General features: G+C 43.8%; 1 protein-coding gene and 1 long non-coding RNA gene across 5 annotated transcripts in view; one reads left to right on the top strand and one right to left on the bottom strand.

The window, feature by feature from the left end:
* Window positions 1-368: 368 nt before the first annotated feature.
* Window positions 369-15,532, top strand: part of FRMD4B (FERM domain containing 4B) — a 142,923-nt gene continuing 127,759 nt past the window's right edge. For all 4 annotated transcript variants that reach the window (XM_083600558.1, XM_083600555.1, XM_083600554.1 and 1 more), the window contains exon 1: window positions 369-699. Coding sequence is in view for 3 of the 4 variants with exons in the window: in XM_083600555.1 (XP_083456681.1) it covers window positions 538-699 (162 nt within the window). In the remaining variant the exon portion in view is untranslated. The remainder of the gene's footprint in view (window positions 700-15,532) is intronic.
* Window positions 5,921-8,060, bottom strand: LOC310757491. The gene is made up of 2 exons (XR_014545263.1): window positions 7,432-8,060; window positions 5,921-7,398 (listed from the first exon to the last, which is right to left on the bottom strand). It is a non-coding gene; the product is annotated as an uncharacterized lncRNA (long non-coding RNA).

Raw genomic sequence — 15,532 nt, 5'->3', positions numbered from 1 at the left:
TGGTCTCTCTTTTCTCCCTCTCCTCGTGGGGAGAGCAAACTCGGGAGTATTGAGATAAGCTATTCATGTGTGAAAGAGAGAGAGAGAGAGAGAGAGACGCGTTCCCCGCTCACAAAACGGGTTAAACTTTTAATTAGAACCCGTAGTGGTAGCTGCTGAAGCTTAGCGGAGATTTATATAAGCTGTTAAGAAGGACACAAGGCTGGGCTGTGTGGAGCTACCGCTGCCGCCGCCTCGGCTTCAGCCCTTGGCTGGGCTTCAAGGCGCGCCGGGGCAGCGTCTGGGAGGTCTGCCCAGGAAGCGGCGCGTGAATGAGGAGTTTGTGCGAGAGGCTCCGGCCCCCGGCCTCTCCGCGAAGCGCGCCTCCCCTTGCTCGGCGCGGTGTAGCATGAGCCTGCAATAGCAGAAGGAGCGCCTTGTTGTTGTTATTATTAACTGGACTGCTGTGAGCCAAGGCGCAAGGGAGAGGAGAAGAGGAGGAAGAAGCGTGGCTCTGAGAAAGAGAGTGCGAGGGTCCCCCTCTGAAGTGGCAAAGTCATGGCTTCGGTGTTCATGTGTGGAGTGGAGGACCTGCTCTTCAGCGGGAGCCGCTTCGTCTGGAACCTGACGGTGTCGACGCTGAGGAGGTGGTACACGCAGCGGGTGAGGGGATGCCACCAGGCGCTGAGGACGTGGTGCGGGATAAGGGACGTCTATCAGGTAAAAAGAAAAAAGGGGGGAGCCCTTGGGTGCTTTGGTTGTTCCTCCTTCTTGCATAGCCCCCAAAGAAAGGGGGGGGGGAGAAACGGGCCAGCCCTAACCAACTCACCTGTGGGGTGCTCTTGGATGAAGCCTGTATGTTTTCTATACATGCACAATATAATAGTTAGCTTTTGGTTGGCTCTTATTATAAAAAACTAAATTGCTGGAAATGTTACTGTTTTATCCTTTTTTTTATATAAACCCCTTTGAGGCTTTGTTGGTAGGCATCTCAGCTTTGAACTGTGGAACTCCCTGCCACAGTGAGCCAGCGATGGCCGCCAACTCGGTCAGTTAGCTCAGTCGGTTAGAGCGTGGTGCTGATAATGTCAGGGTTGCGGGTTCGATCCCCATAGGGGCCATGTGCATATTCCTGCCTTGCTGGGGGTTGGACTAGATGTCCCTTGGGATCCCTTCCGAGTCTACAATTCTATGGATGACTTTGAGAGAGGATTGGAGAAATTTGTGGAGGGAGAGGGCTGTCAAAAACAACTAGCTGTGGTGGCTCTGCTGTGCATCTGAATACCAGGTGCTGGAAACCACAGGAGGGGAGAGGGCTGTTGTGCTCATGTGCTGCTCATTGGTTTCCCACAGGCACCTGGTTGGCCAGTGTGAGAACAGGGTGATGGACTAGATAAGCCTGATCCAGCAGGGCTCTGGATGGATGAATATTGAATGAGATGCATGTAGGCACAAATTTATATTTTCATAGTCCCTATAAGATTGGCAGTGTGGAAGTCCGAGATGCCAGTGTTTCTGTTTTCACGTGACTTAATTGACTTCGGACATGCACACTTTTTAAAATTGTAGTGGTTTCTGGAAACTTTTGCTGGGCAAAGTGCCCTCCAACGGTGTTTAAAATTGCTAATTGAGATTGATCGCCCTTTCCATCCCTATGCCTTTCAAAAGGACAACCCTTCGCTGCCACCACATGCTTTTAAATCCAATGGGGTTAATTCAGTGCCTGCCCTTCACGTCCATCAAGCAAGCAGGCAGAGCATGCATTGGGCATGAAACTTATTCATGATCCCACATTTACTCTGTTTCCGCAGTGATTATTTATGGGCCCTTATGCTGGTAATTTTTTAGGGAGAGGTATAAATATTGAAATGTGTTCTTCCAATAACTCTTTCCTCTCTCCACCCCATTTAATCCTTGGTTTGCCAGTCGGACACAAATCCAGCAGATACCTGAAAGCGCTTCAGTGTGATGGCATATATTCTACTGTGATTGTTTTAAAGCTAACACACTTGTTTTTGCTATCTGTATGTCTGTAAAAGCAGTCTATGAGGCATTAGGTGCAGGCTTCTTACTCTCCCCAACTGCTCTGTGCAATTTCCACGCAAAAGAGCTGTTTCATGTGACAGGAGAATCGTTTTGAAATACTCAGCCTGCTGTTGCGAATTTTTGTGTATGCGTGTGATATTGAAAGGGAACGCATGGGTGGTTCAGTGAAGGATCTCTTGAGATTATAGTACTTAATGTACAATATGTATAATGTGACCTTCTGTGGCCTTACAAAGCTGGCTCATGCCCTTCAATTTCAGTTGGAGTAGGGCATCCAGCTGATTGGCCTTTGTTCCCTATAATAGAGCATGAGACTCTGAATCTTAGGGTTGTGCGTTTGAGCCCCATGTTGGGCAAAAAGTTTCCTGCATTGCAGGGGGTTGGACTAGATGACCTTTGCGGTCCCCTTCCAACTCTATGATTCTGTACACCAGGAGTAGGGAACCTTTTTCAGCCTGAGGCCCGCATTCCCCTGTAGTCACCTTTTTGGGGTGCCACTTGCAGGTGGGCAGGTCCAGGGGCAAAAGTGGGTAAAGTAAAGAATGTAGGCTTGGTCCCTAGTCAAGACCAACTGAACCTCAGGGATCAGATGAACCATCAGAAGTTCCCATCAGAAGAGCTTGGTGATCGGACAGTTCTTACATTCTTTGGGCCCAACCTGTTTAGGGCTTTGTGAATAAACACAAGAACACTGAACCTGGCTCAGCAGCAAATCAGCAACCAGTGCAGTGCTCTCTGCAACCAGTAACCTTCTCCTGTGAGCAGTGTGGCTGCTGAATTCTGTTACGAAAAAGGAGCAATGCTGCTGAGTGCTCCAGATGGCTGGAAAGCCAAACAGGATGTTGATGTTATGGGACTGTACCGTGGGAACAAGGGACAGTCTATTATGTGCACTGAGCACCGGATGTTAGCTCAGAGTGTCACATGACCCTGTACTGGAAGTACATGGGAGGACTTATTCACTCTCTGCTGTTGCTGTAAAGAGAGTGCAGACATGATTTCTCTGCACTGCTGGAAAGACAGAAATAAAGGCATGTAAAGACATTTCTGTCTGTCTCTTTCCCCTCCCTGGGGATGGCAGGGAAGAGGGGAGGAGTGGTTGTGTTCTTCTCACGTTCGTGAGAAGGATCGGCCGATAGAGATCTGGCCTTGTCTTGCCGGGAGCTGAGACGGGGGAGATCAACAAGGAATCCAAGCCGGGCACCTGGAGAGTGGCCAATTCCTCTGATTAGGCTTTAAAGATTTCAACAAATTCTGCATATTAGTTTATCTCCCAGACCAGAAACAAGGGCAGTCCCACATAAAGCATGTGACAGTGGTCAAGTCTTGAGGTTGCCCATGCATGGACCACTATGGTCAGTCTGTTTTGCTCCAGGAACCATCACAGCTGGCATAGCAGTTGGAGCTGGTAAAAGCACTCCAGGCCATTAAGTCATTTTGGCTTAATGCATATGCTTAGCAAACACATGAACAGTAGGGCTCCAGGTTGATGAATTCTGCCCCGTTTCTTACATGGCTGCAAGCGAAGCTAAATTGTATGTGTGTGGTTCCTCCCACAACCATCCTCCACAGGATCTGTTGACGGTATAGTGGCAGGTTAGGTTGTGTTGGAACAACGTTGCAGTGGCAACTATGAGTTTGTTCTGACATTTGGTCCCTTTTGTGGCCCACTGCCCTCCCTTGCCCTAAGCAGCGGTTCTCAACCTGTGGGTCCCCAGATGTTGTTGGACTACAACTCCCATCATCCCTAGCTAGCAAGGCCAGAGCTCAGGGATGATGGGAGTTGTAGTCCAACAACATCTGTGGACCCACAGGTTGAGAACCGCTGCTCCCTGGCCTTTTTGCCCAAGTATTGCATTATCAACCCTCCTCCTTGTACAGGACAGCTCAGTTTGGGACTATTTTTGTTGTATACTTTTTTTACTCTCATTCTGGAATATTAGAACTCTTTTAGAATCTAACATGTATTTATTTTGTCCTGAGTTTCCTAGCTTCACAGAAGATAACAAGTAGGGAATTTTGAGCTATTCTTCTTACTATGTGATGAGAAATGATCCAGTTCCTTACCTAGTTCAGAGTTCGTCTTCCTTGAGATGAACATGGGGGGGGTGGAGAAATTGTTCCCAGGGAGCCAAATTTGTACTGCTGCTTTATACCAGGTCAGACTATTTGTCAACCTAGCCTAGTATTGTGACTTATGACTGGTAGCATCTCCACAGGTGTTTCAGGATACTAGTGGGATCAGCTTCACTCAAAAGGTGTGGTTCCATAAATGTGTAAAAAGAGCCCTGTTCTGCTATTTGTATGAACGTGCAACGGATGTGGGAGTGTGCATGCCAGCGCAGCCCTCAGTGCCCCCCTACATAACAATCAATCCATGCTCCTGTTTTCCCAACTTCTGCAAGTGGAGTTTGAAGATCTGCAAGATTAGAACCAAAGTTGGAACTCCCTCCCATTGTAAATCAGACAGGTGTTGTCTTTTATCTTTTCAGCAACAAGCAACAACTTCCTTTCCCTACAAGCCACTTAAGTGGAGTCTGTACTTGTATTGTATGTATGTATATATATATATATATATATATATATATATATATATATATATATGTATATATATATGTGTGTGTGTGTGTGTGTGTATATATATATATATATATATATATATATATATATATATATAGAGTAAGTTGATGTTTCTTATTGCCAAATTGCTTTGAGGTGTTTTATGAGAAGTGATACACAAATAAATAAATCAGGCAAATACGATTAGAATCCTCCCTTTGATTAGGAACCTAGACTGCACTAGGTGCACATAGCCAGATAAAGAGGAACTAATTTGCATGAGATTTGCATACATTAATCATATGTATAGAAGCAAACTTTAGAAATAATTTATGCCATTTAAATAGAAATACAGCAAATAATTCCCAGTAATTGGGAAAGCTATGCCTAGGTGACCTGTGCTTGCTCAGCTTAGCTTGCTGCTAAGGTGCTAACTGTAAGACTTTCGCAATATCTCCTTATGGTCCTTTACCTTTAAGTCACACTTGGAGCTGCCTCCTATAAAGTAGGATACACAACTATCCTAATCATACAGTGTTCCAAAATGCAGTTAGAATCCCCATTAAGACGCTTCAATCAGACTACCACTCTGGCTTGTTCAAATGTGGTACCAAAGGACATGCATGCTTCCAGCCTGGGGCAAGGAACCGGTGGCCCTCCAGATGTTTTTGGACTCCTGGCCACCATCGGCTCTCACCAGCATGGCTAGTAGTCTAGGATGTTGGGAGCTGTAGTCCAGCTATATCTGGAGGTCCTCATGATCTGGAGGGCCTGACATAAAACAAGGCCCCCATATCTTTTCACCCAATCTTGGCAGACAGAGTACTTCTTTCTGTCTAGAAAGAATAGTGGTATGACCTCAAACTTTCCCTTATGTGCTCCATACAAAATAGAGCAGCATGTCCTCAGAAATCTGCATTGGAAGGTGCTGATGAAGAGTTGGCACACAGGGTCTTTGCAATCCTGGCAGGGTCCTTTGCAAGTCAATAAGAGCTAATACTAATAGTATTAGGATTTGGCCAGACTCCCAAATAAAGCCTGGAGCTTAGAAGACTCCAGGAATGTTATCCTCTTGTTCAGAAGGTCATTTTTACCTCAAGACACAAACAGATGCCAACCTTTCCTAGTATGAGTGCAGCGGGGTGTCCCTCAACTTTGGAAGCCTTCGGGCATCTTTAGGGAAAACAGTGTTCCCCGTTAGAGTTAGCTCCTCAAATTTCTGTAGTTTATCTAACGTGCTCAGGACACAATTGTCCTTATTTTGTTGTTTGGGCGACTCTACAGTTTAATACTGATTCCATTGATGAGCAGGAGTGTGGAGGGTTGGTAATGATTCTTTCTTTTTTTTAATAATAATCTTTATTACTTTTAAAACTTACAAGAAAAGAGAAAAGAAGAAAAAAGGCGAGAGAAAAAGACAAAATAGAGCCGAGAAAAAGAGAAAAAAGAAAAAACAATACAGAAAACAATACAAAACACAACCTTAACACACTAAACTAAACAAAGCAAAACAACAACAATTTAAAAACATATACCGTACCATTTCATTACTCTATCTTTCATTCCCTTATGTCATCGACCTCCTCTCACCTCCCTTTTTGTATTCCACTTCTATTACTTGTTTCAGCAATTCCTTTCCATCTTTCTCTATTTTTATCATTATGAATATCTTAACATATTTTTACCTTATTTTCCATTAATACTGAAATACTTATTTATACTTAACTCCTTATAACATTTCTGCTAAAGCCATAAAGTTTCATTCCAACAATTTTCTAACACTCATTAAATTTACAATATTTCTATATATAAACTTTAAACTTTCCCAATCTTCTACCACCATCTCTTCTCCCTGGTCTCGGATTCTGCCAGTCATTTCCGTCCATTCCATATAGTTCATCAACCTGGAGATCTTCTGTCCGAGGCTCTTAAATCTTTTCCAAGTCCCTTCTGCAGTTTTTCTTCATATTCTTTGATGCTGAAGATGCTGAAGCGCAGGTCTCGGGGGGGGCCCCGACCCAACCATGCCCCCATTCCCTCTCGACAGGCCAGCCAACTCTCCACAGCTAGAACCAATGTCCATACAATATCTCAAATCATGTTTCAAGGGTCCTCCAGATCCAAAGGCCCCCACAACTCCAATCACCTCCTGACCCAGATTCAGGACCCAAAGGTCAGTAAGTCTCTGCATGAAAGAGTCTATCCGACCTTCCTTCTCCAGTCCAAGCAGGGCTCCAATCTTCAAATTCTGACTTTTTCTATATTCATTCATAAAAGGCCTCCACTTATAGTCCTCAATTTGCCTCTGTAAGACTGGGGCTTCCACTTGTATTACTTTAGGTTCAACAACACCAACTTTCTCCTTCGTCTTCTCCCCAGTTTGTCCTGTCAAGGTAGGTTCCTGTGTCAAATCCTGAACAATTTCTGTATTAATGATCACTTTTTGTCCCAAATTAATCACTTTTTGTCCCAAGTTCTCAAGTTTGGTATTCATAACATCCGTCTTCTTGTGGAGCTGTTCCAACGAATAGCTTATCTTACATAATACAGTCACTAAGGCTCCTTCTGTCAACATTCTTAAAATCCAAGGTCAATCTCTGATTCACACAGTTCTTATCTTGCAGCTGGAAAAACCCCAGCTCCACTCTTGTAACAGTTTCAAAAGCTCCCTCTAAAGGGAAACAGTCTCCACTTGTATCAATCCTTTCAAACACAATTTAAACTATAAAGTTAGTTTCAATTTTCAGTTACTTTTCCTCCTTTTTAAACGCAGATGAGGACAATGGAAACAATATATTTCTCTTATTTAGCTAGCTGTCAAATACGTTCTGTTCCCAGTCAATGTACTCTCCCAAAACGTCACTCTTTCTGGCAGCCCGTTTCCAGGTTCAGAGCAGTGGTAATTTGGTTTTTCACTCTCTCCTGCAGGCTCGCTAGGTCCAAAATTTTCCCCCTCTTCTCCTGCTTCCAAGGGGGGTTTAATAGTTTTAACCGATGGAGATTTAATCCTTTACAAAAAACTTTCCGAGGCTTTAACTTGCAACATCTTTGCTTCAATCTATTTACAAAAGAGGAAGGCGGACTTCCTGTTTAAAACCTTCCCGTTTCGATGCCAAATTAATGAATTTAAGGATCCAATTTTCCGTTCTACTCACGGGTAGTTGTTTAAAATCCAATTGTTCACAGGAAAAAGTCAGCGCTCTCTGGCAACAGCAATGCGGCTTCACTCCGTGAAAGAAGCAGTCAATTCGAAGCACCGCGCCGCTCACCCCACTTCGCTCCGGATCCCCAAATCAGGGTTTCCCCGCGAGTAGGGGAGGCGCAAAGGGTGCCAGCCGAATCCCAGGTTCACAGGCTTCTCCCGCCTGTGATTTCAGCGGGTCTCCGCCTTCGCCGTGGCGGTCAGACCCTAATTTCCACGGAGCAAATTCCTCCCGATCGGAGGAACTCCGCCATTGCCTAGAGGCGCCAACCCGGAAGTCGGTAATGATTCTTTCTTTGGGAAGTGGGAGGTTCAAATCCCTCACTCACCAGTCATGTGCCAGGCTCAGTGCAGCCCATACATGCTTAATATTTTGCCCTGATCAAATCTGAAACATTGGTACTGGCAAGGATAGAAAGTGTTGGCAAGTAACAGGACAGAAATAAGGTCAGCAGCAAGGAAGGTTGGTGGCTGCAAGTGGGAAGATGCCTTGGTGTGCATATGAACATATGACATTACCTTACACTGAGTTAGCCCATTGCTCCACCTAGCACAGTACTTTCCTTGAAAAGCATATGCTCCTATCAGTGAGCAATGATCTCTTCCCTCACCCCAGTCTACCACTGGGGAGACATACCACTGGTGCATCTGGCACAGGATTGTTTCTCTTCACCCAAAGTGGATCTCCACGATCTCAGTTGTCCTACACAGTGCTATTATCTGCTATCCTTCAGCTGTAGCTTTTCCTGCAGGCAAATAATGCCCTTTACAACCATGTTACAGTCCCTTTGGGAGAGTGACCATGCACAGCACAATAACAATATACAGTAGTTCTTCTGTATACAGTGAAATAGTGTTTTTTCCAAGAGGTCTTCCTGTTGGATTAATCTGGGGCAGGATACATAAAGTGGGATGTCACTGCAGAAGAGTAATGAGGCAGCAGGGAAACTGCGTGCCTGAACAGCTTTAGATTTGGTGATGGCTGACCTAAAGTTGTTGAAATGGAACTGGCATTCTGTAGAGAGCGGGTGGAGGGAGCATATTCTGAAACCAGGAAGGTTGTTTCTTCTAGGTCAGGTGGAGAAACTGCTGACAAAGTACTTAAGCACAGTACATAAGCTTGGCAGTGTGCACACATTTGCTCGAGACCTAACTTGTGAAAGTGGAATAAAGAGAGAAATAGGCAATTTCTGCTTCCTGTAATTCAGACTCCGTTAGCTTGGACAGCTGCACCATTAACATTTCCTCTGCCACTCCACCCTTGATTAATTTTCCAAAATGATATTGCACACAAAAAAAGGGAAGGTCTTTACAATTCTTTTTCCAGATGGAAGAGAGAAATTGTTAGGTCTGAAACACCCAATACGAGATGTAGGGTAATGGGGCAAACAAATGTTAAAGGCTAGTTTACTCTTTGACTTCCAAGATTGTTCAGACCTAAAATTCTGAGGCAGCTGTTAGTTTCAGATAGGATGTTTGCAAAGTCTGTCTTAGCCCCCTTAGCTGCTGCTGCTATAATAATTTTCTGTTGAATTCCACTAGATGCCTCCTTTATTTCAAGGTAAACTCCCCTTCTTGAAATCATTTCATCTATATGTGTAATTTGGAGTGTACCAATTAGAAGGTCTTTGCAGCAGTTGGGAATGCTTTGTGTATGGGAAATCCCTAATTGATAAAAAAACAGTGTTTACCAATGCTTCAGTGTCTTACAACCTGATCCCAATTTTGTTTAAATTTGGAATCAAGCTCCAGTGAGTTCTGTAGGGCTTGCTGTCTTGAGTGTTTGTGTTGTGCATGTGTGTTGATCTTTCTGCCTCTTGCTAATTAGCAAATGCTGACAGTGTCCAAGTATTTGGAACCTCATACGCGCATGGGATAATGTACAAGCCCATGTCCAATAGTTGTAAGCTATATCGAGGCAAGTGTTCGATTAACATTAACTATCAGTTAAGTGCAAAGAATTGCCTAATTAGAAAGGTACCTCAGTCTGTAGGGCTTGTGGAATCACCTTTGGAGGTGAGTTTAGGCAGCAGTTCAGCTAGACGCATGGGTCCTTCCCTCTCTATTGTTCTATAGGCATTACAATTTAAGTATCCTTTATTTTGAACGGAAGATGTGGAGTTGGGTAAAACCTTCCAAGTCTTGCTTCATCCTCTGACATGGACCCTAGAAGAGAGGGTGTAGGGGAGCATAGAGACCCCCCCTAAGATTTGCCAAGGTCCCCTATACCTTGCCAACAGAGGCACATTCAGTAAGGGTTGATGTTGTAGTCAAGGCTAATAATGAATAATGAAAAGTGAGAGGTGCCATCTATTTTCTGGGATCACACCATTTTGCGTGGTTGGAAGCAGAGCTTTTTTGTAGAGGGAGGAGCTGAGGTGAGTTGAGCACTAATTTGTGGGGTTGAGGGAAGTGAAGAAGAGACCAGTCTCTTGAGAATCAGTGAGCTTCTAATTATTATTTATTTACCGTCCTATATTATTCATGGACTATCTTTTCTCAGACCTTGGGCACTTACTTTCTCAATTGCACACGCTCACATTTTAAGCGCAGGTATGGAAACTGCACAGCTAGGAATACTCCTATGCTTTCTTTCCACATCTGTGTCCAAACTTTAGTGCCAGAGAGTTTCCAAGCGGATTAAAGAAAAGTTTGGGCATTACAATAGCTCTATTTTAAAATAATAATAATAATGTCTGATGGTCCATGATTTTCTTTCTCTTTGGTGAATGAATCATTAGAAATCATTAAAACACATTCTGAAATAATGAAAGTCAACCAAGTAAGTTCTAATTTATGGTTAAACTTAGTCAATCAAGTAAGTCCTAATTTATGGTTAAACTTACTTTGCTCATTCAACTGCCTAAAAACTACTCTCAGACTATTTCAGCTCTGCATATTTCCACTTCAGTTTGCTTTTGGGCGGTGATGGTTAGACTGAATAAAATGATGTTTTGCATTGCCCCTCCTTCCCCATTTCTGGACAGATTTCATTTCCAGACTGTGAATTTCATCTCATTTCCTTCATGGCACTGCATGGACCAATTTAAAAACAGTGCTCCCTTATGCACTGTGCATTTATGTAATATATTCCTCTGCTGACGTTGTTCGCAAGATATGTTAGATTTCACTAGCAGTGGATGAAGCGTTTGAAAAGTATTTTTACCTTAAGAAAGTTGGTGAATATTTTTATCTTCATAGAAAATGAATATGGTTTTCTATAATTTATTTCCTTCCTTTTATAGCTGTCCTTATATTGGCTATTCAGAGTGGGAAACCATAGTTCAACATGCCCTAATTTCAGCTGACTAGCAACAGTTCTCTGCAGAGTCAATTCTTAAGATACTTTCTAGGTCCTGGCACATAGGGCTTGCACAGTGGGGAAGGGGCAGTACTAGCAATTTAGAGGCTAGTAAGTGTATTATTCCACAAGCTTTCATGGGTTATCAGGAATGATGCATCAGATGAAGTTGACTTCAGCCCCAAATATATTGTGCCGCATTAAATTGGATAGTCTGTAAGCTTGTGCGTTGAGCACGCTGCTTTGTGGTAGTGAGTTATGGGCAACTAACAACCAAACTGGGGACGTGGGTGGCGCTGTGGGTTAAACCACAGAGCCTAGTACTTGCCGATCAGAAGGTCAGCGGTTCGAATCCCCGCGACAGGGTGAGCTCCCATTGCTCGGTTCCAGCTCCTGCCAACCTAGCAGTTCGAAAGCACAAGTAGATAAATAGGTACCACTCCATCGGGAAGGTAAACGGCGTTTCCATGTGCTGCTCTGGTTCGCCAGAAGAGGCTTAGTCCTGCTGGCCACATGACCTGGAAGCTGTACGCTGGCTCCCTCGGCCAATAAAGCGAGATGAGCGCCGTAACCCCAGAGTCGTTGACGACTAGACCTAACAAACAGGGGTCTCTTTACCTTTAACAACCAAACTATGTAACAGATCAGCCTTCCCCAATCTGTTGCCCTCAAGATGTTTGGGGTAACAATTCCCATTGCTTCAAGCCAGCATGGCCAGCCAACAAAGATGGTGGGAGTTGTAGTCCAAAACATCTGTAGGACAGTATGTTGGGGAAAATTATAAAAAAAGGAAGAGATCTTTTCTTAGTTTCTTGGACTCAAGGCATTGACGAAGAGAACTGGAAGCTCATTCACATGCTGGACTTCATAATGCTTAAAGGTGTTCTGCTCCATCAGTAGGCAAGCCAGTGAATCCTGAATTAGCCGCAATTTCCGAACAGTTATCATTGTCTTGCAGTGAGTAATGAGAAAACAAATTTCAAGTCTAAGCTGTGCTGCTTTTTTTTCCTCAAGGAGGAAAGAAAAAAGATACTCTGAATATCACCAAAGTCTTAAGTCGTTGGTATGGCCCAACCAGCAGCTCTGCCCACTCTACATACCAAATCAATATATTGCTTAAGCATCAAACACAGATGTACCGATAGAAACATTTAAGACTTTTACGAACATTTAAGAAACATTTTGGAAGCGAAGGAGAGGGTTAAGGCAAGTCACAATCCCTCTAATCTCATTGTGTGTGTCATGTACCACCTGTTAAGTTTTCCGATCTCCAGTATGGACACCTTTTTTTTAAAGGGGCTTCCTCAATTTTTAGCCAATCAGGAACAAGTTGAGCTTGTAATGACATCACAGGAAGAATTACCCTCACCATGAAATAGTTCTTGGATTTCCACATTTTTGTCCTGCTTTGTGAGCTTCCCAAGAAGCTATAATAACTGGGTGTGCTTTGTGGAGGAGTATGCAGTTGTGCCCCCCCCCAAAAAAAACCAAATCCCCTCCTTTAGGGTCAGCTTCAGGACTGGGATGCAATACAGTTGCCCCTGGATTCTTGGAATTACTCCTGAATGTTAAGCATATTATGAGATATGCCATGCAAATGACACTAATCAAGTAGAAATCCTTCAGCAGTTGGGATGGTTCCTGTTCCAAGTTCAAGCATAAAGCCTTAGTATAAATGGAACTTCCTGGATCTTTGATTAATAGCTAAAAAAAAAGCAGCGCTCAGCTTCAAAATATTACTGCATCATTCAGTATCCCAATTATGCTGAACCTTAATGCCAAGTTGTAACAGGGAAGACTACCATGTCATAATTAGTCATTGGTAATTCTACTGATCTCCTGTACAGATGGCACATTGTCGCTGATTGCAAAGAGGATAATGCTGTCAGTGCTGGGATACATTATCTTCTGCTTCCTATGCATGCACACTTTTTCTCTCTTTGCCTTCAAACCAAATGCTTATTCAGATCTGCAAATTTTTCCTCAATGTTTGTGTTAGCTCCTTGTTTTTGCCTTTACTCTTTTATTTTAATTTTATTTGCCAAGAGAAACATGTCATTTCTCAGATGAGAACATTTATTATGTTCATTAGGTGTTGGGAAAACAAATAACACTGCGAAACTCCTACCAGAGCATTATCTCATCGTTTTGTTGCTTGACCAGGGGAAGAACAACTTTGTCCTTGGATAACGTTCTCAGAAATCCCTAGGATATTGGGCCCAAAGATGACTGCAGTAACTAGGACATTTACTAGGACATATGCCAATAGTGAGTTCATAGAATTGAAGAGTTGTAAGGGCCTCCGAGGATCATCTAGTCCAACCCCCTGCGATGCAGGGATCTCAACTAAAACATCCATGACCAATCCAGCTTTTGCTTTAAAAACTTCCAATAAAGGAGAGTCCACAACCTCCCGAGGGAGTCTGTTCTGCCATTAAAGAAGAAGAAGAAGAAAAGGAGGAGTTTGGATTTGATATCCCGCTTTATCACTACCCGAAGGAGTCTCAAAGCGGCTAACATTCTCCTTCCCTTCCTCCCCCACAACAAACACTCTGTGAGGTGAGTGAGGCTGAGAGACTTCAGAGAAGTGTGACTAGCCCAAGGTCACCCAGCAGCTGCATGTGGAGGAGCGGAGATGCGAACCCGGTTCCCCAGATTACGAGTCTACCGCTCTTAACCACTACACCACACTGGCTCTCCTGTCACAGTTCCTGAAACAAAGTATTTCTCAAACTTGGGTCTCTAGCTCTTGCTGGAGTACAACCCCCATCATACTGGTCATGCTAGCTAGGGACGATGGGAGTTGTAGTCCAACAACAGCCAGATACAGTGGTACCTCGCAAGACGAATGCCTCGGAAGATGAAAAACTCGCAAGACGAAAGAGTTTTTCGTTTTTTGAGTTGCTTCGCAAGACGAATTTCCCTATGGGCTTGCTTTGCAAGACGAAAACGTCTTGCGAGTTTGTTTCCTTTTTCTTAAAACCGCTTGAAGAGGTGCAGTTGCGACTTGACCGTGCTTCGCAAGACGAAAAACTCGCAAGACGAAAAGACTCGCGGAACGAATTAATTTCGTCTTGCGAGGTACCACTGTACTAAAGTTTGAGAAATACTGGCAGACATTCATAAGTGGTGTGATATATGGGTTGAACTGGGGACTTTGGTGCTTGCCACAGTTTGGGTGGTAACCCCTTAGAGGAGGCCAAGAACACAGTCATCAATCTGATTACCATGTGCTTAGCTTCCACTTAAAATATTGTAGCAAGGTTTGCTGTTGGATCTCTGAATGGCCAATGCATTATGTCCAAAATAAAATTTAAAAAAATCTGCAGCAATTTTTAGCTGTAGCTGTAAACAAGCTAGTTTTTCCATTTCTGAGGTACCAACAGTTAAAGCACAAAGTGGCAGTCATGGTCAGCCAGTCATCACGGCTAGAATAGCAGGCATGGAGCTTCGTCACCATGACCTGCTGTGTCCAACAATTGTACCCTTGGCTGGCACCACATCTCTCTTTTTGTTTATGGTAATGATGGCACAGATGCTGCAGCATCCAGCTGTCTACTCTGGCTGGCTGTAGAAAATCAACAGTGTTAGTATTTTCTAAGCCATCTCCTCCCATATGAATCAGCCCTTTTGGTCAGATGAACACCAGAGGCCCTTGTCTGTGTTTCTCCACCATCTGAGGTACAGGCAGCGCCCACTAGAGACAAGCCTTCCCAGTCATTGCATCCAAAAGAGGCTTCATCTGCCTTTTGTGTAAGCTGTGAAGACGTGGCTGTTTCACTGGGCCTCTGTGAATTGTATGTTCATTGATTCATTGGCCATCTGTCATGGATGCTCTAGTTGCGATTCCTGCATTGCAGACGGTTGGACTAGGTGACCGTCAGGGTCCCTTACAACTCTACAATTCTGTGACTTCAGATTCATCAGCTCCCTTATGGTTTTATACTTGGGGTTTCGTTGTCTCACATGGCAAGCCTATACATACTTTGGAAGTAAGGTCGTTTCCAGTAAACCAGTTTATTTGAGCACTCATCCTGATTTGCTTGCAAAAAGTTGGCAGGGAGGTTAAACCCACATTGTTAGTGAGAAAGTACAATGCCAGGTTCCATGTGAGATGTCAATGTGATCTAGTGGAAAGATTGTGGTAGGAAAAAACCTTTGAAGAGCTTTGCTATCTCATTCTGAAGGACCTAACAAAAATGTGCCATACAAAGAATTATTGCCATTTATGCTAGCAGCAGCGCTTACCCAGCAATACCCAGAAACTGGAAGTTGAGGACAGACTTAACTGTAGCATGTTAGCCCTACTTGTGCATTCTACTAAAATCAACATATGGGCAAGAAGTGAGTCCACCCCCCTGGCAGCCACATATAGAATTCCAATGTCTGGAGGAAGGGGGAAGTCTTTGTGTGTGTATAGGCTTAGTTCCAAATTGCATGGAAGC

The sequence above is a fragment of the Podarcis filfolensis genome (assembly GCF_964270895.1).
Source record: "Podarcis filfolensis genome assembly, chromosome: 2".
NCBI classification, from domain to species: domain Eukaryota; kingdom Metazoa; phylum Chordata; class Lepidosauria; order Squamata; family Lacertidae; genus Podarcis; species Podarcis filfolensis.
The sequence above is the reverse complement of the archived record's forward strand: the minus strand, read 5'-3'. Positions and strand labels throughout refer to the sequence as shown.